The following is a 23,859-nucleotide window of genomic DNA, read 5'->3' on the forward strand; positions in this document are numbered from 1 at the left end:
GTCATAAATTTGTCAGAAAGTTGAAAGTTGCCATTACGGTTACTAAGCACACAACACTATAAAAATAAACCCTTCTTTGTAAAATAAGAATAAGAACATCTTGGCAAGCCAAAAAGCTGTACCAATACAATATTCCTTGGTCATGGATTTTTAACAGATGGTTTTAGCTTAATCTGTATGACAGTTAGTTGTAATGAAAAAGTTTAAGCTTCATTTAATTATATTTAACGATGATATCTAACTAACCCATAAAAAGGTGCGCCTCTGCTACAGGCTGTCTTTGGGATTGTATTAAGTGACAGCTTAAAGCCATGAGATGTTTCCAAAAATGTCCTAACAAAAGCAGGGATGCATTTGCCAGATGACTGATTGTCCACGGCATTGTCAAGATTACTTTAAAGTCAATTCAACATACGTTTCTGTCCAAAGTACTAATCGGGATGCATCTGCTCATAACCAATGAATGACTGGTACCGTCAATGTACTTCAGAGTCTTTGAATACAACTCTTGCATAGAGTCATGAGGTAAAGATGCAAAAAATATTAAATGTAGAACAAAAATCTAGAGGACAAAAATGCCTTTTTAAACATGTTAAAACTATTTCTGGAACAGCTGTTTCCTTGAACATTGGATGCTGTGAAGGATCCTGAAAGTCTCCATGTGGAAAAATAGTCTGTTATTGTTGTGTTCCTCCATTTCCCATTGTCTGTGGTAACTGAGTGTCAAGATTGAAGCAAAAGAGAGTTTATTTTAAAACAGGAGTTTGTCGTAGAAAATACTCCTTTTTGGATAGTCCTGCCTACTGTCCTGTGTCTCACTGTAGGGAGTCCTGGTTCAGGCGTAATCTATATATTAAAAAAAACATTAAATGCATGTAAGTTTGTACATCTTCAGGAAGGGGGCGATAATTTAGTGAAAAGAGGTCAGGTACTACCTCATCCTGGACACCTCTTCATTTGTTAGGCTGGTACTGGTAGGCTGCATGCTCTGTTGGTGTCTCTATGGATCCTGGGTGTTGGACAGCACTTTCCTGGAATGAACCCAGAACCAAACGAAGCAGTCATTTTAATGTACTGTTCATTTATGTAAACTGGTGTCATTACCTCGACTGAGATGTTAGCAGCAGGCACTTGTGTGGAGTACTGTGGGATGTATGTCCCCTGCATAGCGGAGTTAGCAGGCACATACTGGAATAAAAAACAAGTTAAAGTTTCTTACTTGTTTCACACATGTAAAGCATGTGAAACACCCCCGGATGCCCCATCAAAACTGTTTGTTTAGCAGCGACTAATTAACTCGTTACTTGCCAGATCTGGCAGATAAGGGTTAGGGTTTGCCATTCCTAACACTAATCATATTAGGGTTACGGCAAATGTGATGTATGTATGTACGAATGTGTTTCAGTCACATAGATCTTACACATATTTTTAGAAACGACAAGGCCTTGGCTTTCAAATGAGGTATCACACTGACATATAGACTGTAAGCTCTCCAGTTAATACACTTTGAGATTTGAAGATGCATATTTGCTAACCCTAACTCTAACCTTAAAACCTAACCATAAACTGGCAGGCAACAGGTAAAAAAACAAAACAAAAATGCAGTATTTCTAATCAATTAAAAACACAGAGAGCCACAGCATCAGAAGCTACATTTTTGGTAACTTTCTTGCAAAAACCATAAATAACTAGTATATTCTGGCTTGGACCTATTCAGCAGAGGGGAGACGAGGAAGTGAAGTGAAGTTCAGAAACGGACATTGAGAGAGGTAAGATCGCGCACACGAGTGGCTCAGTTTAAGCTAATAAACCGCCTTGTACACAGACTCATTCTGATCTTAGACGTAATATAAGCCCAGTAAACACAGAGAAAATGGAGCTAAAATGCAGAAAAAGTGCACAAAGCTTAGTTGAATAGCAGAGAGCAAAAGTATATTTCCTTACATGTCTTTTTGCTAGTAAGTGGTAAAAAAAAATACTCACATAATGATTTATCATATGAAAAACTATGTAATCAAACTTGTGTGCATGGTTTGCAATCATTCGTAGTACAATTATAGTGCATATGTTGTCATTTTTATCATCTTACAACAGTTTTGACTGACCGTGCCATTGCTGCCCATTGAGAGGTGACTGAGCTGCTGTGACAGGGGGCCAATCATTGAGGTTGGTTGGATAGACATTGTGTGGTCCATTCCTGGTGTCAGCACAGCACCCTTACAGACATAAATAAAGTTTACACTGTGATGGCTTGTAGCATAAAAACTTAATTTCTGATAATAGAATTTGGTCCACTCACTGTTGGTGGCATGACGTACGACTGATGTATCCAGGAGGGGTTGTGTACCTGGTAGGTAGACACAGGAGAATGCATGTATGCAGAAAGTGAGGCTCCTAGCATCCGGTTTGGGGTGATACTGTAGGGAGCAGAGTAAAACCTGCAGAAAGCATGAAACAAAGTGTAACAAATGATGAGCCAAGGAAACAATTTGACAAAATAATGACGGACCCGTTCTGTAAGGCGGTGGTTGGATCATATGTGAGAGTCATTCCTCCCTGGGGAAATAATGCAACAGACAGAGTGCAAGGGTCAGCAAAGGCCAAAGCCAAATAGTGTTGCATAATAAAGTGCAGCTGTCAGCAGAGTTATTACAACATAAATAAGCCAAACTCACAGTGTCTCCATCTCGACTCCAGGCCCGACCATTCTGCAGATACTTGCCCTGGCTCTGCCGCTTCTTCTGACCACCATCAGCAAATTTGCATAACAATGGTTCTGGAGGAACTGTGAGTGAATGTATACAGCATTCTTAAATAACATTGCATTATTGTATGTAAAAAAAATAATACAAATAAATAAAAGAAACAAAAAACCAACAGACCTGGTACTCCTGGAGGTGTTTTGATATATTTCCCATTAAAATGTTGAATTATGGCCTCGCATTTCTCTGTTGATTCCATTCTGAATAAAACATTAAAGATCAGTTTAGCTGTTTGTATCCATTTCTGTCATCACGTCACAACAATGGCCACTAGAGGGTGCATTTGCTCACTTTCAATGGATGTTTCATATTTAAAGGTGCATTATGTAAATAAGAAATGTTTAATTTTTGCATATTTCACCTTTCAGTGACCCAGTGGCTGAGCAGTTAGCCTGGTGCCTTTACTTTCCATCACAGTGGCCTCTATGATGCTCCAGGATCAATTGTTTTTAGAGTTTCTGATAGGTTTTCACTGCTGACAAACCCTCTCACCAGAAAACTTACAAAACTATTGATCCTGTAGCATCGTAGAAGCCACCGTGAGGGCAAGTAAAGGTGTCATGTTAACCACCAATACAGCCTTTGGGTCACAAAAAAGTCAGTTATGCACAAACATTGAGTTGGTTTTTTTGTGTTTTTTTTCTTAATGCACCTTTAAGTATAACGTGAAAATGTACGCATGCATTGTCAGTATTTCTCATGAATCTATGGTATAAAAAGCTGCAGAAAAAAATCAAATAATGAAGAACCATCAGTTGCCATCTACTGTATAACTCTCACAAAAACCTAGGAACAATTACTGTATATCAATTGCCTGTTTTAGTTCACCTTGCAAAGCCAACTCCTCGGCTGGTCCCACTGGCATCGCGTAGGATCCGCGTCGAAATGGCTTGACTAAAGGGCTTCAGCATATTCTCCAGCTCCTGCTCATCCATGTACAGTGGCAGGTTTGAGATGTACAAGTTGGTTGGGTCTTGTTCCTGTTGCTAAATAAAAAGTAAAAAGAAAAACAAAGAAAAAAATCAGGTCAGGATGACAAAGAAGTGATAAAAACATGTATGAGGCACAGCTGGACTTTAGCTAAATGTCGGGGCCTGTGAAGTGCCCCCACCAAAATCGACACCAAACCTACGCCCTTGGTTGCACCTCAGCGAAAGAGGCATTTTCAAGACATTTAGGATAAAGACCCCTGAACGGAAAACATCTCAGCAGTGACCTGTCATTCACTCACAGCACACTGACTCTGATCGTTTACAAGTTCTTTTAAAACCATAAGATTGTGGGAGTGTGCTTATTGTCGGATGCATATTCATCGCCTCCGAGAGCAGATGTGATTAAAACATGTAAATGAAGCGTGACTCAATTTACATGTGTTGAATAATGCATGAAACCTGTGATTCTCCCACACCTACCTCCTTCACAGACAACAAATAAAGGAGAGAAACTGTTGTGTTCTGAAGAAAAGGTGATATTCAAGTCCTCAGTCCTGTGATCAAAATGAGCCACGTTTTCTCCCATTGGATTCTGTGTGTCTGTGTGACATTAGGGCAAAGCTGTATAGCTCAGACCTAAGAGGTGCATGTGTGGCGTAAAGTGAGAGTGTTGACAGGGCGGGTGGCTGGGCAGAGGTCCCTGCTCACCCAGAAGCTGCTCAGACACTGAGTCAGAAGCCACAAGGGAGAACAGACAAGTCCTTTGTGCAGGAGCAGAGAGAGCAGGCCCTAGGACACACTCTGTTCCTATGTGCACGGACATAGCTGTTATTACCTACAGGATTTTCATTCATGTTACTCTGGCTTGTTAGTGTACATTTATGTTTTGTCTATTTCTGATCATTGTCTTTTTTACTGTCTTATTTGGCCTTGTTATTATCATTTTGAATCTGTACTTACAAAATAAATGTATAGTGTTCCTTTTACTGACCATGGCACTAAAATTGTTTCTGATTTAGGCAGTACATATGACATGGACCAGAGTCAAAACAAACAAAAACAAATAGTCAAATGTAACCAAAATAAAACTCTCTTTATGCTTCAGGTGAGGCTTTTACCTTGGCCATCTGAGCCTGAACTCCTCCAGCCTTCAGCGCTGTCACTGCCTTCTGTGCGGAGCCTGGACTGTCAAAGTCTACAAAGCCATAGCCTATAGGGGCACAGGTAAAACTCGCATTACAAGTGAAATAAAAAGGCGCTATATACATAAAATGAATAAAATGAAGGAAAAGACTGTGTGTAAATAAAAATATACAACTCTGTTTGAATTGGTCGTGCGTTTGAATCATTTACCTTTGCATTTGTTTGTTGTTTTGTCAAGAATGGCTTTTGTAGAAACTATTTTGCCGTACCTGAGAAAACAGATATTCATTATTAAAATACAGTGAACAAGTAAGTGAAAAACAATAAGTGAAGAAGAAAAAAGAGAGTATTAGCAGTGATTATTAGTGATACGCTTTGTGGAACAGGTGAGCTTTGAGCATATACCGTAATTTATCATCGATTTAATCCGTTGGCTGGATTTAGATACTGTAGATGCACATGATGGGACAAGGTTTAGGCAAATGCTTGTGTTGTGCAGAGTCTATCAGCCTCCATCTCTCCAGGCATGTGCATGCAGTGTAATCTGATACCCCTCTCCTTGTCCTGTCCAGTGTCGGCTCCTGGTCACACTCACCCACTCCAAACCAGCGCCTCTATTGGCAGTGCCCTGTGTAACCATACGTCCCAGCTTTAATCCTATTCTACTACTGAGAAAAAATGTTGATTGAGATAATAGGTCAACATATCTTTTCGAATAGACGTATAGTTTGAAAAAGTGCATATGCTTAAGAGCAAGATTTCAGATGCTTTTCATGGTCTATGTGCATTTTTCTATGCCATTCATTGCCATCAGTCTCTTCAGTCATTGCCATGTAAATTATCACTGCAAACAGAGCCTAAACTACTCTACATAATGATTTATATTCAAGATTAGAGTGGGTTGGTGCAGTCCTCTACAGCTGACAGTGCTCTGAGGGACTCGAGGTTCAGCCATGCGTGTGAGGCTACAGAGTCCACTCCACTGTCCAAGCCTGATTTGACCACTGCAATGACCATGAACGAGGCACAAGCTGAGGCAAGACTCCCATCCGACTGCAGGGGCGCCTAGCCCATTCAACTGCATTTCACATAGGGTCAAGCATAAGGGGGAAAGGGTGGAGAATGTTTCTGATTTGGACATTTATATTGGTCAAACTTGAGGGAAGTTGAATTGAGTCTGAGTCATCTTCACGTCCATACCTTGCCTATTATCTGTAACCAAACACCGCCTGAGGTCTCATCCATTTCTAAGGGCATTACATGGGCTATAATGCGTTTCACTAAAAGGCATATTTCATGCAGTGATTTTATCTGTAGAAATATGAGAACTCCCCCCCATAGAACACCACCTGACACACACAAATTGCAGACTCTCCTCCCCCTTCGATTCTGCAGCCCCCTCCCCGCTCATGCCATTGCCCTTGTTTGTCTTTCCTTTTCCCCTGGGCTCGCCATTTCCTGTAGGGCTGGGCTTGCCTCATATGAGCCATATCTTCCAGACAGCTGTAAATTCGCAGCCCACTCCCTGCATGGCGCTCTTATTTACTCTCGGCTACTCCCCTTTCCCTCACTCTCCTCCAGCCAGCTCGCTCTCTGACTGGTTCTCATCGCAGGGCTCAGAATTCAATTAAGAACAGGAGAACACTGATCTGAGACGCACTTGTTTGATGTGATCCCCTGAAGAGCTAGCAAACGTGGCGGGAGGATGCTGTTTGATGTTTTATTATGGTCTGCAGTTACCTTATAATACAATAATGGGTTGGCTTCTTTTTGTCACACTGCCATTTGAAACAAACAGTTCAAAAAGTGGGGATGTTAAAGTCAAACTATATGTGAATGAATGAAAAACAATCTTTAAAATAGTATTCAAAATTGTAAATACATTTCTAATTTGTTTACTGTCTCACATGAAGTTACCAGTTTTGGTAAAATCCCTGCTGTAATTTGTGTCCAAAATGTTAATTATAAAATGAATGTCAGTGTAGACTGCATAACGAAGGAAATACTGACATGTGGCACAGTCTGCATCAACTATAACACGGCTCTATCACAACTACATAATAAAGTATTCTTCAACTCAATATATAGAAATGGTAATTCAATCCATGGTAAATCTCAATCATCGGAATAATGCTTTGTAATTCGTAAACCTCCAGCTCTTTCTGTGGAAGTAACAGCTCATTTAGGAGGATTCATGTTTTTCCGTGTGATGCGTTCTTTTTGTTGTGGTTTATATTGTGCACAATATAAGTAACAGATATAGGCTATTTCTTACTTTAAATTAAAATAGTTGATCAGTAGATCGCAATTGTCTTGTTTATGTTGGAATTTTGCAAATAGGCCAGCTCTTCAAATCATTATATCAACAACATTTATCAAATTCAATATGTAATTATCAATTTGACAGTGTATGTTTTATTATATACATGTTCATGCTTAGTCACTAATAACCCTATACCTTTTGCACCTAAAGTAGAAATCCATGGGTAGATGTCTGATTATCCACCTTATTCCACCCCGCCCACTTTTGCCTCTTTTTGCCACGGACCCGGACTTCCTTTGTATTGACACTTCCAGTAGAGCGTAAAGTCTGTTCCTTAAGTGGCAAACGAGGGACAATGTTTACCGCTAAATATGATGCAGAGCAGATTGAATCAACAAGTTTCTGTGGGCGGCCTGAAAATGTCTCTATGTCCGTGTCGTAACTGATTTTCTCTTGACATCTGCTGTCCAATGTAAACTAATAGGAGAGGGCACAATTCATGGCAGCACCCATAGGAACTTCTGGAATACTGTGAGGTGAATACTTTTAGTCATAAAGCTCAGACCTACTGTGCAGTCATGCACGGATCAGTTTAGGTGGCTTGAATAATACTTACGGCTGACATAGCTTGACCAGATCCTGGTCAGTGGTGCCTGGATGGAGTCCCCGGATGTACAGATTGGTTTTGCTCAGCTGCTCTCCACTGCTGTTACTGCTGCTGTTACTGAGGGGAGTGGAGCTCGCACTGTTGGTGGTGGTGGTGCTGGGGCTTGGAGTAGCCATGTGATGGCTAGAAGGGGACATGTGTGTTTGCTAGAGAGATCACACACAAATACTTAAAGTTAACATGGAGTTAAAATGAAATAGCATCGTAGGGTAAGATAATACTGTTTGTATAATGGCTAAACCCTTTGCCCTAATGAAGTAGGACAGTACGATGTCTTGGTGTTTTCTGTCTGTCCCAAGCCTGTAAAAACTAAACTAACTAACTAACTAAGTTACTGTTAAATGAAAAAGAAGATTAAATCAGCGAAATCCATGAATAACACATCCCATTAATTCAGGGGTTAATCAAAGTTGACGAAACAACAAGAATCCAAACATGCATTATAGTTGGCTCGGGTGAATGAATGACTTGTCTATAACAAAAACAAATTCAAAAGGCCATTGGTTATTTTCAGTAAATGTTGTCCAGACATGTATTACACAAATCACAGATACATTTTTGTCAACAGTGTCTTATGAATAATGTTCTTGGAGACAATGAAAGGAAGTGAAAGGTCAGTTTGTCTTTGGTGTTACTCCTTTTGACTGTGAGAGGGAGATCTGTTTGATTAGTTAGGGTCATAAGGCCAGACGACAAGCACTAGATTCATTAAACACTGCAAGGACACAAGAGGACCACAGGTTTAAAAACTATTGAACAAATATTTGGACAATGCAATAAACCTATACAATTGTCGGTGGCAGAACTCGAACCCACAACGTTGTAATGTGAACAGCGCTCCAAGCACATGTGGCCTTAACCACCGGACTCCCTACTACACCGCTCTGCTTTTGAGAACAATCTCCTACTTTGTATGATTGAATGATTTTGTAAAAAATATTGAATGAAAATATCTAGTATGAGCATTATTGTGACTAAATGTATTTTTTTCAAATCTAGATACTGTTCACTGTGCACACATTAAATAACACAGAATAACAGGAGACTTAATGCATCGCTTGAGACTGTATTTTATAGTTTGCAGAGACATTTAATTATCTAAAATAATTGTGGCCTTTGCGATTTGCTAACTCTGACCTGCTATAATCTGCTATTTCAATTCAACTTCTTTTTTTTCTAAACTGCTTTGAATTTTCATGTTCACAGCCTTGACAGTGATGCGCCCAACTGACTTGCTGAAGAGGTGCACCTGCACAGACCAGGGGAGATGGGATCTGACAGGAGCTCTAGTCCGGACCGGACCTGGTCAGGCCTGTCTAATTGGGTTGAGAGCTTGTTAGCTCTGAGTGGTAATCCTTCTCATGTGCTCTCTGTCAGGGCAGTGTCTCATTAAGATCTTTTGTTTGGTCTCGTATAAGAAAAAGATGGTTTGACTCTGGTATGAAGAACCAAAGAGAGACGTTCACACTTTACCCTTTTCTGTCGGTACTGTTGATCAAAATGTCCAGTGCTTTTGTTCTTGATGCTTCCTCCATTTGCCCTGTTGTATTATTAATGTTCTGATACCACAAAATATTGTCACATTACTGCTGCCATATTAGTTGATACAAAATCAATTCTTACTGGAAGAAGACACAAAAATGTCAAAATCACGGAGGTCTTACATTCATCATCAGGGATTTACATTTTTTTTGCAAACACTGTCCAGTACTTATTTTTCTCATACTGTGCAGCCACAATAATGCTCATACTACTGCCAACATTTCTAAGTTAATTATTTTAGTGTCATCTCTCTGCATGTCGGAGATTTCCAAAGCAATACACAACTGTTAGTGTCCCTGTCTTTTACATGAATATGGATATTTATGACATATTCTGTATATTTGATAAACTGCAGTGGCAAAATGGCCAATGTGTCGATGGGTCAAGAATATATTCCTTATTTATTGACCAATCTTGACAGGTTAGCACATTGTGCACAACACAGCAAATCAGAAATTAGAAAGTTAGTAGTCGTCTTATCAGCAGCACCAGCGTTTTTTTCCTCAATCCAAAAACAAACTACAGATAATTGAGTCATAAACTCACAACACGCACAGAGTCCTATCAGTTCAGATAAAGCAACTTGGAATGGTGCAGTGTAAAAGATCCTTATGCATGAATCAACCTTCTGTTAAAAGTGAAAAGGAATCTAGTTCTTTAGAGCAGCTTCTTGTGGATAGTTTTGCTTGCTTACACTGTTGAAACATGTGCAAATGTGTACATCTGTGATAGAAGGGTGGTGGCAAAGATGATAAAGTCTTCACTTCACAATGAATCTGGAATGTGTTCCTCCATGTGAACCAAGACTCTGACAGCCAAGAGACCCAGGTATGTGAGCGCACAAGAGGGAACAGAGCCAGAGGGAGTTAATCGAAAGCAGAGGGGAGAAAGAGGAGGGGGGGGGCTAATCCCTTTCTCCGCCCGCTTTCTTGTAGTTAAAGACAAGGTTACCACTCAGTGCTGGATTTACAAGTGATTCTGTGACTTTTGTTCGAATGTTGACCGCTCAAGATATAGGAAACCCGGTTAAAGAGTGAGTTTCTGAGGTGCTGTTGAAATCCAGCCACCTTGTCTGACTTGAGATTCCAAGGATTCCAAGTCATTAATTTCAGTTCATCTGAATTCCTGTTAACCATGAGGCAGGGTTGGGAATAAAACAGAATAAGAAGGAAGGTGTTGAGATCAAACCAGTGGACTATGGGCCTTCACTTATTCTGCTAATGGAAACACATTTAAATCCATAAATATGCAAAGAAGTAACTTAATATCCGAGTACTTTATTTAACATTTATTCCAGAAAACGACACAGATTAAGCATGAACGCCATGCAAACCTTCTTAGTCATCATCATCATCATCAAGGCTGGAGGCTGAAGGGGTGGGGCCAGTGTGTACGCGTAAAAAAGGGGGAAACTTAACTCACTTGTTTACTCAAATCAAAAAATATATCTATGAGTGATGCCTGTTACTGTTTATGAAATGAAAAAGTATAAGAATGTAACGCAAAAGATAGATAGAAAGCTTTGTTCTATAGTTGGTGTTGCGAGCATCCATTCAATCTGGAAAATACGCTGTTCCCTGTTTCGGATAGATCGGCGAAATAGCACAGCGCCTGTTACGCGACACACAAACTGTATCAACCCACAAGCAAAACGCAAAGACACGATCATATGTAAAACAATGTAGAGTAAAACAAACCCCCTTACAAGGAACTATGGTCGCGACAACAGTAAAGTGACTTAAAACATCGTCTGCGAGCTACTTTCAAGGACATTGCAGCGTAAATACTCCAGCTTTAAAATAGACAACTAAGCTTATCTAGTAAAAAAAAATTAAAGAATGGGCAAGTTGTGGCCTTACCTTTTTGATATTCCTGCCGGTGTAGACGTTGTACGTGCTAATTTCTGTCCTTGGCGGCACGGAGAGCAGCATTTTTACGCGGCGCTGTGTCCGGAGCGGCGGAGAGCCAAGGCAGTCATCTGACGTCAGCCAGGGAAATTCAGCCAGAAGCAGAAAGTAGTGGAGCCATAGGAGCCGCTCTTCCCAGCAGCAGCTCGAGATACATGCGCTCCATACCGAGAATGAGAAAAAAATATATATATTATTTTCAAATGATTCTAATAGTTGGAGATGTCCATTTCATATCAGTGCTTTTATAACTTTTCCAAACAAATGCATTTGATCTTCAAACAACCAGGCTTGGATCAAGATCAAATCAGGACTAAAGTATAGGTCTGAAATAACCAACATTTGAAAAAACTGTCTGAACTGGGTGTAAACTATGTCAAAAAAACATCCAACTTGGTGGGTAGTGGAGCCAAAATATTTTTACTCGAGTAAGAGTAACGTTACTTTGAAATTCTTATACTGAAGTACAAGTAAGAATAATTACTTATAAGTAAGAGTAAAAAAGTTCTTGGAAAATTTCTTTTTTTTAGTGCTGTGAGAAACTAAGCGTAAAAGTGTGCCGCTCACAGCAAAAACACATGTTTGTTTATACATTTTTGAGGTATTATTTATCATACAATATATACTAGTATTTCAATTTTATTTACACTATAAGTGAAAATCCTATGTGGTGTGGCTTTAAGTAAACAAAACACAAAATCTATTTTACACCTCAAAATGAAGATTGCTTCATTACTTCATTACTTTTTTTTTTTTTTACAAGATACTTCATTTAAGTAAAAAAAAGTACAATACCCACTTCTGAAGACGACCACAGTTTGAAAACGACAGCACGGTACCATCTCTTGCGTTGTTTTTTGGGCAGTAAGGACATATTTTGGGGTATTTTTAATCTAGGGGTTGCTTTTAGGCAATAGTTTATTTTTAAGATGCAAAGGTAAATTGAGTATGTTAAATTAACAAACATTGTCACATAGTAATCTGTCCCTCTTCCTTATGACTGCCACCAAGATACTTTGTTAAATCATATAAAATTAAAATAAAATATTATTGCTAAATGATTTGATATCTGACCATGAGCCTTTTTCTTTGTCTTTTACAATGACCGATTATCCCTCAAGTGCACAAACCATATGCAATGTTCATTCAGCCATCGTGTCCCATACGGTCATAACATATATATTGTCACTTTATATGTTTATACAAAACCCTATTAAAGCATGTTGCATACACCACTATGTAATGCTGTTTTGTATTTGCAGCTTTGCAGACAACTTGTAGGTCGTGAGTGAGGTTCACCCCCACAGTTAGATCTTAGATATAGGCCTACAGTATTTACGCGTGGAGGGTCCACGCAGCTCAAGGAAGTGACTCAGAGCTCTGAAGCAGCCAACAAATTCTGTGCATTCACCACTGATGGGAATACTCATGTCTGCTGGGAACGAATGCAATCGTATGAAACAAGCTCCAAATGGTGTTACGGGACGTTTTGTAATAATGCAAGAATGTATTGCATGAATAAAGTATTTATCTCTAATGGATACAGAGCCCAGTTAAACCATCAAGAGTTCATGTTGGTGTCAGAGGGGCTTCATGGGGGAGGTCTGCAGATGGGGCAGTTGTGGGGGTATGAGAACTCCCAGTGCATGCTCGACATTCCTCAGGTGTTGTCAGAATAGCTCACACAGTAATTACCTCTTTGTGAAAACACGCACAAGCAACACTTCAGACTGGCTCATAAAAAACAGGATTTGGGATTTTAGGAAGGTGAAAGGTTGTAGCAGAACTCAACATTGACAGGCAGCTCTAATACTGCTGCTTGTAAATCTTTCTGCTTCAGATGCAGAACATGGCTGTGTGTGTCAGAGCCTTGATTTATTCAGACATCCATCTTCTCTCATGGACATAGGCAGGGTAACACTACGACGATGCAAACTCATGTCATGCATGTGCATCTAATGCTGTAACATCACAGGGCAACCTTTCGGAATGATTGGAAGAAGAACACTTCTTTTTTTTTATGAAAAGAAACTGTGACACTTACCTTAATTAGTTCCATTTCAATAGTAGTAACACATATGAACAGATTGTACTGCTATAGCATTACAAAACATGCTCCTGATAACCAGCTTGACACACACACACACAAAAAAATGGATTTGGATGAAGACCTATCCCATTTTAAGCTCATATTTAGCTGCAGGAGATGAGCAGGAGACACATGTTGTTAGGTATTTTTCAACAATAAAAGATATCTTTTTTTTTTACTGCATTACTGCACTGTGTGGGTGTGACTGCAGTGTGTGTATGATTGTATTGTTTGTTTGTTATATCATTTAATGCAGGCTGTGGCTTTTCAAAGTGTATTGCACCAATAGGCTGGACTCTCTACTTCTCTCTCTGCTGCCTCCTACTGTGTGCACATATATTGTCGATGTTTGTTTTATATAGTTTCCACCAAAGGTTTCAATTCTCTGTATGTGCTGGACATACAACAAAACCTAACTGAAATGAGCTGATGCTTTAGAAGAGGTTTTTAAAGTATTCATCATGACTGGGTTGTTTTGAGTTGAGGACATTTTTCATCTGATCTAATTTTGATAATCAAGCAAAACTGTACACTAATAGTTTATTTATAGTTCATTTACTTTGCTACTATCCATGTATGCTCAATGTATATTTTACTATAAAAAAAGAAATTCTGTTAAATTGATCTATTGTCAATAAAATGTGTGAGATGTGATTGCCATTTGCACATTGCATTTTCAGTGAGGTTTAATTCTTGCTCTTTGTGACCCTTGGTTTTAAATCCAGAGCTTAATACTTACAAACTGTCAGGGGAAACGGGTTGTCTCTTTCTGGCAACATTTGTCCTCCTTCTCCTCTGCTCTATTTGCCCCAGTCCAGTTTTATTGGCTGCTGGGCTGGCTCAGAGTTTGTTGTGCAGGGTTTATGTGCAGATGTGCCTGGAGCTTGGCCAGCCCTCTGCCCTGGGACAACATGTGGTCTGGGACTGTTTATGCTGGCGCTCATTCAAGTCGTCTCTCATATAGCAGGCTGGTGTCTCTGTCTCCTGGTGATGACCAAAGCGTCTCCTTTAAAATAATAAAAAAAAAGAGTACATAGTCAGGTTAAAGTCTCAACGGAAATGTGTTAAATCAGTGTGAGCTTCAGTGGAAAGTACAGGAATAAATCTGGTGACAGTGGATGATTCTCAAAGTGTAGCACTGGTGCTTCAGATTTACTTTCATTTTAAGGCATTTTTCTCTAGGTGTGGTCAGGTTTTGCAAGTATTTTTTTTTCCTTTTTTTGTACAGTAATTGCTGTCATGGTTAAACCCAGGCTAAGTTGGCAAAAAAAACTGCTGAAACGTTTACTGCTCTGCTGCAGCACCATCTTAATACTGTGCCAGTGTGGTTTCAAAGCTCAGGACAAACCCTAAATGTCACTAAGACAGTGTCAGTTTGTTTAGTTTCCAGATCACATCCTTTGGAAGAACTGCGCCTGACAATCACTGGTCAAGACATTGCACAAGTCAAAGCAGAGGCCTTATCTTGGATTCCCATTTATCATTAGAAAGTCATGTTAAAAAGATCACCAGAACAGCCGAGGCAGCTTTAGAATCATACGGGATTGTCGACCATTCCATAAATGTATTTATGCAGGCAATGATTTTCACTCATCTCAGTTTTTGTATAGCTAATCTCCTGGTCACAGGCAACAATAACAACAATCAGGCCATTAAGAATGATTTCCAACAGAGCTTTAAAAATACTAGACAAAACATCTGTCAGCATGCACCATTGTGGAGTATTGCAGAGGTTACATTTTCTTTACTTTGAAAATGTACTTACTTAAAATGAATGTATAAATGTTTGCACATCCAAGCCCCTGATGTCCTCTCATAGTCTCCCTCCGAGCTGTGGGCTCCATCATACAAAGAGCCACTAATAGAAATGTGAAAATGCCCCTTTACTGTCGAGGAGCGAAACTGTGGAACTCCTCGACTCCTGAGCTGAAACAGGACTTACTGTAGATCTGAGGGCTTTTAAAAAAGACCAAGTCCTTTTTAGATCGAGTTAAAATGCATGATCGTGGTGTAATATTGGAATTAATGTAGCTGTAAATGGATTTTTCTAAATGTTTTATTATTATTATTATTATTATTATTAGGCCCGAGCGGCCTGGCAGGGCTCGGGCCTATTGTAATTGTACGGCAGTGCGCAGAGCGCACTGATGAAAGACGTGCGCGTAGCGCACGTCCCGAAAAGAGCGCGCAGCGCTCAAGAAACAGAGCGCGGAGCGCTCCCCATGCATTAGACAGTAATGGGGGGACTCCCGGCACCACGCCCTGTCCGGTGAAATAGGCGTGTGCCGCGAAAGCGGCACATTTGTAACTGCTCGTGTGAAAAAAGGTGAAAAATCCAGGCAAGGCGCAACATTGACAAGAAAGTAGTCGATGACGAGCGCAACGCGCTCGTCATCGACCATGGCCACTTCCCAGTGCCCAAAACACTACTAGAGTGACTCAGGGCATTAAGGCCTATCCAATGATATAGGTGTTTGCCGCGAAAGCGGCATATTTGTAGTTGCTCGCAAAAAAATATAAAAAAAAACGCATTAAGAAACATTGACAAAGTAGAAGTAAAATACGAGCGCAACGCGCTCGTATTTGAAAATTAACCTCACGGGTGGATTACTGGACGTGAGACCTTTCCGACGACGCGCATATGTGCCGCCGCAGGCGGCGCTATATTGTTATTGTAAGAGTTTTTCTTATTATTCTTCTTATTATTTTTCCTCTCCCCCCCAAAATCCACTTTCCCACCGACGAAAAGTCCTGAATTTTTGCCCAAAATTCAATTTGGTGAAAAGAAGAAACTTCACATCTCCATATTTCAAAAATTCAAAAAAATGGCGCGTCAGCGCCCCCTGGAAAAACCACGTTAACATTGCGGCCTATGGCCAGACCCCCCAAAATCCCGAAAAACCTGAAAATTTTAGTTCGTCGTAGACGAAAAAAATTCGGCACAGTGATTGGTCACATGAAGCCAAAAAAAAAAACATATTACGCGGTTGCTAGGCAACCACCTATACGGCGGCCATATTGGCCAGAAGAGCGACCTGGCGCCGATGGCGCCTTTTCGTGCCCTCGCATTTGAACGAACTCGTCCTAGGTCGTTGAACGCAGCGACTCCCCGGTCGCTCCAGATCATCTATACATGTGGGGCATTAAAAGTTATTAAAAACTTTCTAATAGGATTTCCGGTTTTGTCATGGCAACGCCATGAATTTGGCGTTCGTTTTTGGCGTTCGCCGTCGCCTTCGAAGAGTCATAACTCGCACATACTGTGGCCGATTTTAGTGAAACTTGAATCGTTGGTCGAGTCGTCGGCCCCGGATGTTTTGATATAGGAATTTTGAAAATGGGCGCGATAGCGCCCCCTGCAGAGCACCGAATAAAAATGAATGGAGAAAAAAAGTAAACTTTGTCGTAGACAAACAAAATTTGGCACAGACATCCGTCACGTGACCCCGATCAAAAAAGTCAATGAAGGCCACGCCCATTTTCCCACCGTGTTGCCATGGCAACGACCCGATATAAAGTTTGGCGTAGCCAAACCAAAATTGGTACACACCTTCGTTGTGACTGTCCGAACAAAAAAGTACATTACGTGGTTGCTAGGCAACCCACACAAAGTCGGCCATTTTGGGAAATATTGCGTGATCTGGCGCCGAAGGCGCATTTCTTGCCTTTGCTCTTTTATAAACTCAACCGAGGGTGGCAGGGCCGGCATAACCACGTAGGGCGTGGCAGCGCCCCCCGGTTGTTGCGGTGGCGTGCGACGGCGTGCGCCAACCGGCCAACGCTGCTCGCGAGGGCCTCTAAATGCCGCTTGCGGCTTTAATTATTATTATTATTATTATTATTATTATTATTATTATTATTATTATTATTATTATTATTATTATTATTATTATTATTATAAAAGCCCTTCTAGGGGCGGATACTGCAAATTAGCCCTGGTTATAAATGTTGTGTTATTTGTTCACACGCAAGCAATAAATCTACTGCCGGTTACAAAATAATACATAATAGGCTACATGTTCCCACTTCACCACTCCAGCTAGAGGAAAACAAGTCAGTGTAAATAAACTTCCTAACTCAAAATTAGTGTCTGGATACTGGCTGTTACTTTTATGTTCTTTAAATTAATTGACTAAATCAAAGATTTCCAGTGGGCGCTCCAACTACCCAGAGAAAAGAAGTGGATGAACTGTTATGTTACTGTGGACATTCAGCGCCCCCTGCGGGCCGTGTCATCAACTTAACGAAGATCATTCGTGGTTCTCATTTCCCTGGTCACTGGTTTAATTGTTGAATTATGTGCAGCTTAAGATGTATTTTTCACAATTGCAAAATGACAATACTTTTTTTCTTCTTTTATTTTTTACAAAGGTAAATATAAACAAAATGCAATCAAACATTTTGGATGGAAAATAACGTATTTCTATTGATGACTCTTTATTGATATTATTATTGATTTATTTTAAAGGGCAGATGTTAGCGAGGCTTTAGCCTAATAGACATTCATATTTCCATTTTCTCTAAAATTGCGCAATTTCTATTCCACCTCAAGGGGGCAGTATTTGGCCACACATGGGATGCAGAATGCGTTGCGTCTGAGTTTCTTACTTTTTAATTCAATTCCCTCTTGAGTAACGAAATAATAATGGAAAACGGTAGAAACATTGACTACAACCTCAATCATTGTGAGAATGACGTTGTTGTCAGTTGTGGCGCTCTGCAGAGCAACACATTTTCTTGCGCCAAATCTTTAAATAGGGCAATGCGGATTGTGTGCTCTATGCATGTACCTCCTTAAGAAGTCCTTTTACAGTACATACAAAAGAAACAACTGAACCAACATGGCAGAGATGAGCTGCCACTGGATGCAACTTTCCTTCTCTGACCAGCAGCTAAGGCATGAAATTGGAGAGAAAACCAAGAAGGATGCGCATGTGCAAAACTCCACTTGTGACGTAAGGGTCGTCTGTGCTGGGGGGTGCTGCTTGTGAGAGATTCACCCGACCACTCATGCAGCTGCAAGCACGGGGAGACATTGGCATCGCGAGGGAAAAAGCTTTTACTTTTTATTTTTTTATTTAAGAATTTTACGCGGAATGAGCTGAGGACGCACGCAGTCGTGGATAAATGGTTTTCCAGTTGAACCCGGTGGCATGGTTTGGTGAAAAGAGACCTGTCTGAAGATACGGACAACCGCTCCACTGTGCATCATGTTTGAATGCTAAGAATCAAATAGAAATATACATGACTGTGCTGCTGCATTGTCTATAGCCTCGCAAGGCTGTTGCCTCGTTTTTAACGGCACGAACCCGTGTGTAGCATTCACTGTGCGGTGCTCCGTGAGCAACTGTGCGCACAACCCCCGGACCACAGAAGGGGTTCGGATGAGGTGTCTGCTTAGATTGTTTGCTTCAAGAAATCCAGCTAACTTTCACCCCTTTCCTTTCTAACAGCAGTGCCATCGGGCATTGCTCAGGAGATGGCGATGAGGTTGATCCACTTGGGATTGCTACTCTGCTTTACCGGGATCCTCTCTTCTAACGGTGTAACCTTAGGTAAGAAGCCTGTTGTTTTACCTCGCATTGTGATACTCTTGGCCACTTCAGTCTGCACGCATCTGTGGCCTGCAGTCGGAACCAAGACCTGATGAGAACACGCACCACGTCACATTAGGCTCGATCAACAAAAAGCCTTTAATCACACACAAAGTAGCACACTCACAGCTTTCACCGCTCAAAGCTGCTCTTTTGGCCTATCAGTGCGTTTAGCAGACAGGGCCTGCCTAGGAAGATAGACCGTGATTTCTACATTCAGCAGGTAGACTACAGTGCAACACTCGACCCAGTTTCTGTGAGGCATTTCACCTACAAAACAGTCATCCATATAGGCCTACATTATTTCTTCTGTCAAATACGCCCCCACCAACAACATCCTCATTCACAAACCTAGTCGCTTCGCTGGACCACATAAAAATCCCTGATCCCGTTATTCAGACTAGTTTGTTTGAAAACAATAACTGAAAATCAAAACTAGCAGTGAAAATGATAAATGTCGGAACAGAGTCACAGCTACTGTCTCAATGATAGTTTTAAACCTCTTACTGGGAGCTCAGCTCCTTAATTCTGGCCAATCCTTGAAAGTAATAATGGGATATTAAGGGCCTCACTGGTGCTTTTGGTAAGGCAATAAAGACCTGTTCAGAGGAGATGCGTAATCTTTATTTTCCGTTCAGCTATTGCATTTTTATAATTATTCTTTGTAGCATCCAGCTCTTCTCTGACAAAACTGCATTTGGTTTTGGTCTCAAAACTTGTCTGGTCTGCATTCTATAGTGACATTGCATGCTTTAAATCATGTTTTTCCATAGCTTTAAGGAAGTCATTTGAGTCTAACAGAGAAGCTGAATGCTGTCACTGCATTGTAAAGAAATTTTAACTGCGTTGTGTGTAACATTTTGCTTTCAAGAGTTTTAAAAGTGAGGCAGCTTCATATTGGGCTAGCCAGCCCCTCCCACTGTCCTGCTGTCTTCATCAGTATGCAACATCTGGACACAGGAAGACCATTAATCCAACTTAGATGTGACTGCATCGGGAGGGGGGCAAAGAGCCAGGGGTGAGGGCGGGTGAAGCAAGAATAAACTTCACTAAGAGCTGGGACTGAAAGGCGCTCTGACACAGTTACATCACAGGGATCCTGGTAGGAGAAAGCCAGCGTTATGTCATGATGGTTTAGCAGTGTTGGTCTTTAGTGGCCAGTCCCCAACTCCCTGAGGACTGTCAGCCTCAGCACTGTGTTGTTCTAGACAGGCTACCTACAAGTTGGAAGCTGGCAATTTCAGGCAATACTTGATAAACATAGCGACAAAAAAGAAGGGAGATCCAAGATACTCCAACTTGAAGGATGTGTTTATTGACTCCCCTGTGCAATGAATGTGATGAACTAATCATTCAGTCATCATTTAAACTGAACATGTTTTTCTTCTTCTTTTCAACATAATTACTCTAAGGAACAACAAGTTTAATTCTTTTAACATGACAAAATGCACTTGAAGGAACAACGGCGTGTATGTCGAAAGTAAGAGGGTATTTGAATTCCTGATTAGCTTGTTTAATGCTTGGCGATACTCTCAGCTGTCATCCAAAGCATCTGCTTGGAAAGAATGCAGCCTCCCACATCCAAAAAAAAGACTGGGATTGCACTTTTCAGGTCTTTTCAAGTGGACCTCACAGTGGATTGATTACTGTACACCTGAGGCCCACTGTTGAATTTGTCAAGACATACAACAATATCTAAATATAGTTTACGTCAGCTTAGTCATGAGACCTTTGTTCTACGTTGATGTTTCTTCCCAATGGTTTACGAAAACAAATTTGGGGAAATAGCAGACAGAGGGATACGAGTCTTTTGCTGCCAAAAATATGCTCTTTCATCCTCCTAATTCTCTGTAGTTAAGTGACCATAAGGTTAGATGAGATTGCCATACTGTCGTCACCACATGTTGGTTTAAAGCAAGAGACTCCATATCAACATCGTTTGTTGTGAGGAGCATGAATATTGTGTTAGTTTGGCAGTAACATCAGATTTTGCCAAGTTTCTTCCGGATGCAAAATGAATCGGTTGGTGAGCACTGAACTTGATAATTTTATAAAATGTATTGATGGACTTTACGGATTACTATTACTTTTCTGTAGCGCTGCAAGTAACGATTATTTTGTATCAATTATTTTTAGGATTAATCGCTTGGCTGTGAATGGTTTAGGGAAACATATAGCTTAAGTGGCACTGCTTGAGGATGTGTTGATGGAGTAAACTAAAGGGAAATGTTTGTTGGAGGCTCTATTCATGAAATTTACAATGTACAAAACACTACAGACACTAACTATAAAAACAAAGTAGGTTTTCATCAAGAATACTAAATTTTTGCTCCATTTAAGTCTGTGAACCCGAAAAAAGAATAATCGATTACTTAAATAGTTGTTGACTATTTCAATGATCGCTTAGTCGTCAATTCATCGATAAGTCGTTTCAGCCCTACTTTTCTGTTAAAAGTGTGCTTTTCATGTTATGTATACGTACTTTTAGGTTGCATGAAATCAGTCTAACAGATTACTTTTTATATTCTTTACAAAGGTTTATAAATGTACACGGTCCCTTTTTAAATAAATAAATACAGTCATTGACTGCGTGAATGCTCACATTTAGGTATAGATAAGCAAGTTTGTTTAGTGGCAGGCGAGTTTTCTTTTACGTCAAAAAAAGAATCTCCCAATCGTGGGCCAAAGTAAAGGATTACATTCTACATACAACATTTATTTTTGACAACTTTAAGAAGTTTTGATCCCTGATGTGTCTAAAAACACTTCTCAAAATCATGGGGGCCAGACGTTTTATGCTAGAGGGACGGATATGGCCCCCGGGCCAGACATTGCCTATCCCTGATTTATATGTACCATCATTTTCTCTCCTCGGTGAATTGAATATCTCTACATAATGTCTCCACATCGTAAAACTGTTGTTTAGACCTCAAAATTGTTTCTTTCTTGTATTAATTCAGAAGATACTAGCTCAGTTTTTCTTGCTTCTCAGGATGTTTAAAGTGTGCACTCTAATATATCAATCTAATTGTGACACTTCTACCTGATTGTAGCTCGGTATTTTCCTCAAAATTATTCAAGCATCACTGTAGCTTGATCCTAAAGTGATTGAGTAAGTGTGGGTTTTCTGTGTTGGTTTGGACTTCTGCCTGAGATGAATTTGTTTTCTCAACACCCTGCTAGGTTTACTCCCCTTGCTTATTTGTAGCATGATTATGTCTCTTTGAAATGTGTTTACGAACATGCCACATGAAGAAGAAGAAGAAAAAAAAATCAAAGGCTTTGAATACGTGTAATTTTATAGATAGACGTTTTCCATGGACATTATGAAGAGAGCACACAGGGTTGTTCAAATTTTGCACGGGGTTGCAACGTTTGCATGACACCTGGCACAGCTGTGAGAATACTGGCTTTATGGTTTCTGTTTTACTTGGACGTCTGCAATGGAGAACTTCTGACGCTTCATACTGACCACACCGCAAGACCATTTCTGAAAACTCCGAGCTTCTTTGATTTGTTTTTGTAGACTGTTGTCAGAAAACACCTAATTATGAGAATAGATAAGTTGCAAGTCATTTGATGTATCTGTATATATTTTTATTATGTTCTGGGGGAATGTTTACTCGTCTCAAGACAATCTTTTCAGTAGTGTTTACGGAAGGATTTTGTTTGAACCTGGCACTTTCTTGCTGTAGCGCTACTATCACCGTATATATGTCTTTTTTTCTGCAATAAACACTTTGTCTATGTGGCGAAGATAATGATGGTCTTCACTCAGAATAGCTACATTTGGAGCTTGCAGGCAAATGATGTTCTCATTTAATTTGATTAAAAAAGCTTCAAAGACAAGTGTCAGAACAAAAATGGCCAACGGGTGCGACGTTATGTCCGCTTGTATGTGCCCCCGGTGAGAGGTGTTCTGGAAAGACGTCAAGAGGATGAAGAACTCATTGGTGCTTTTGTTTATGACTCATTCTCAGCAATTAGGGAGCCAGCCACATTCCCTCCTCCTGTGTCCTTTAAAGTCACTCCAATGAGCAATTCAAATGGAGCAAGTCACATGAAATTGCTGAAAATGATCATCCACAGGCCTAAACAAATGCTCCAGTCTAAGTAGAGTCCTATAATCTTACCTGCTTCCTGCAGTCTTGTGTATTTATTCCCGGGACCTTCATAGGAGAGCTACCCAGACGGGATTTACCGCAGAATCTGTTGTAGTGAGGGCAGGAATTTACTGTGGTCCAGCCTTTGTTTAGTGGCTCTTATTTTGTGTTTCCATAACAGCTGAATCTTAGCTTCTTCTTTATGAGCTGCGCTTTGCTCAGACTACAAAATGGGTGTAAAAAAATGTGCTCCTCTAAGACTTTTTACATTCATCTGAATTTCCCCATCAATCTCAGTCGGTGTAAGTCTTTCACCGTGTTGCTTTGATGTCTCCGGTTTGGAGCATCCTATTCTGGTTCCTTATTTCACCCCAGAGGTTAAGACTGCTATCTTTTGTAGTGCTAACAAGGCTAAAACCAACATGGACATTTTTTTTTTATATGGTCAATGCTGAAGTTGTTTTCAGTTTAAGTTCTTTGTCTGTCCAAACCTCATCTTGCAGGAACATGTTGTTTAATTATTTTATTTTTCTCCCAGTTTACCTTTACTGCACTATTTTTGAGAAGGAAAAACTTTTTTGAAATAAACTAACCCCAACCTTTTCTTCATTTTTACTTCATGGCTACATTACACACCAATTTCCTCTTGGTGTGTTTTTGTTCTCTATTAGACCAATGGAGGACTAGCAATAGGAGGAGTGACATGTGATACAGTATAAACCAGTTTATAACAAATGATGGCAACTTTAGAGATTATTCTTATACATATGTTGCTGTAATGTACTACTGCCTATTGTGTAAAAGAGGATGTAGTTCTTTATGTGCAGTTGTTCATCTGCCATAGATTGACTCTTGAG

The 23,859-nt window shown here is 40.2% G+C and overlaps 2 protein-coding genes and 1 long non-coding RNA gene across 5 annotated transcripts in view; 1 reads left to right on the forward strand and 2 right to left on the reverse strand.

The window, feature by feature from the left end:
* Positions 1 to 366: 366 nt before the first annotated feature.
* On the reverse strand, positions 367 to 11,287 carry LOC306964031 (RNA-binding motif, single-stranded-interacting protein 2-like). 2 transcript variants are annotated; one of them, XM_079557870.1, is made up of 13 exons: positions 11,169 to 11,287; positions 7,717 to 7,913; positions 5,048 to 5,106; positions 4,813 to 4,904; positions 3,591 to 3,748; positions 2,883 to 2,962; positions 2,676 to 2,785; positions 2,510 to 2,556; positions 2,300 to 2,438; positions 2,106 to 2,216; positions 1,105 to 1,188; positions 936 to 1,031; positions 367 to 846 (listed from the first exon to the last, which is right to left on the reverse strand). In XM_079557870.1, exons 1-12 carry the CDS (start codon positions 11,238 to 11,240, stop codon positions 954 to 956), a joined length of 1,227 nt encoding a protein of 408 aa, XP_079413996.1. In that variant the 5' UTR covers positions 11,241 to 11,287; the 3' UTR covers positions 367 to 846; positions 936 to 953. The 2 variants fall into 2 exon arrangements, 1 of the variants encoding a protein (XP_079413996.1); XR_013792943.1 differs by lacking the exon at positions 367 to 846 and having other exon boundaries at positions 2,296 to 2,438.
* Positions 11,288 to 13,994: 2,707 nt separating this feature from the next.
* On the reverse strand, positions 13,995 to 23,140 carry LOC306964040. Its single transcript, XR_013792945.1, has 3 exons — positions 23,033 to 23,140; positions 18,882 to 18,948; positions 13,995 to 14,311 (listed from the first exon to the last, which is right to left on the reverse strand). It is a non-coding gene; the product is annotated as an uncharacterized lncRNA (long non-coding RNA).
* The window catches only part of LOC306964025 (low-density lipoprotein receptor-related protein 1-like), a 67,699-nt gene continuing 62,137 nt past the window's right edge, over positions 18,298 to 23,859 (forward strand). The window contains exon 1 of one of the 2 annotated variants that reach the window (XM_079557861.1): positions 18,298 to 18,860. In XM_079557861.1, the coding sequence (XP_079413987.1) occupies positions 18,785 to 18,860 (76 nt within the window). In that variant the 5' untranslated portion in view covers positions 18,298 to 18,784. The remainder of the gene's footprint in view (positions 18,861 to 23,859) is intronic. The other variant, XM_079557862.1, reaches the window with a different exon arrangement.

Source organism: Gobius niger, assembly GCF_951799975.1.
Source record: "Gobius niger genome assembly, chromosome: 6".
NCBI classification, from domain to species: domain Eukaryota; kingdom Metazoa; phylum Chordata; class Actinopteri; order Gobiiformes; family Gobiidae; genus Gobius; species Gobius niger.

What these genes read in the sequence shown, in the direction of transcription:
- LOC306964031 (XM_079557870.1), bottom strand. Translation starts at nt 11,240, where the DNA reads ATGCTGCTCTCCGTGCCGCCAAGGACAGAAATTAGCACGTACAACGTC. An exon ending in CTGGTCAAGCTATGTCAGCC is followed by an intron (nt 5,107 to 7,716) that starts GTAAGTATTATT and finishes CTGTTTTCTCAG; the next exon opens with GTACGGCAAAATAGTTTCTA. An exon ending in AACACCTCCAGGAGTACCAG is followed by an intron (nt 2,786 to 2,882) that starts GTCTGTTGGTTT and finishes ATTCACTCACAG; the next exon opens with TTCCTCCAGAACCATTGTTA.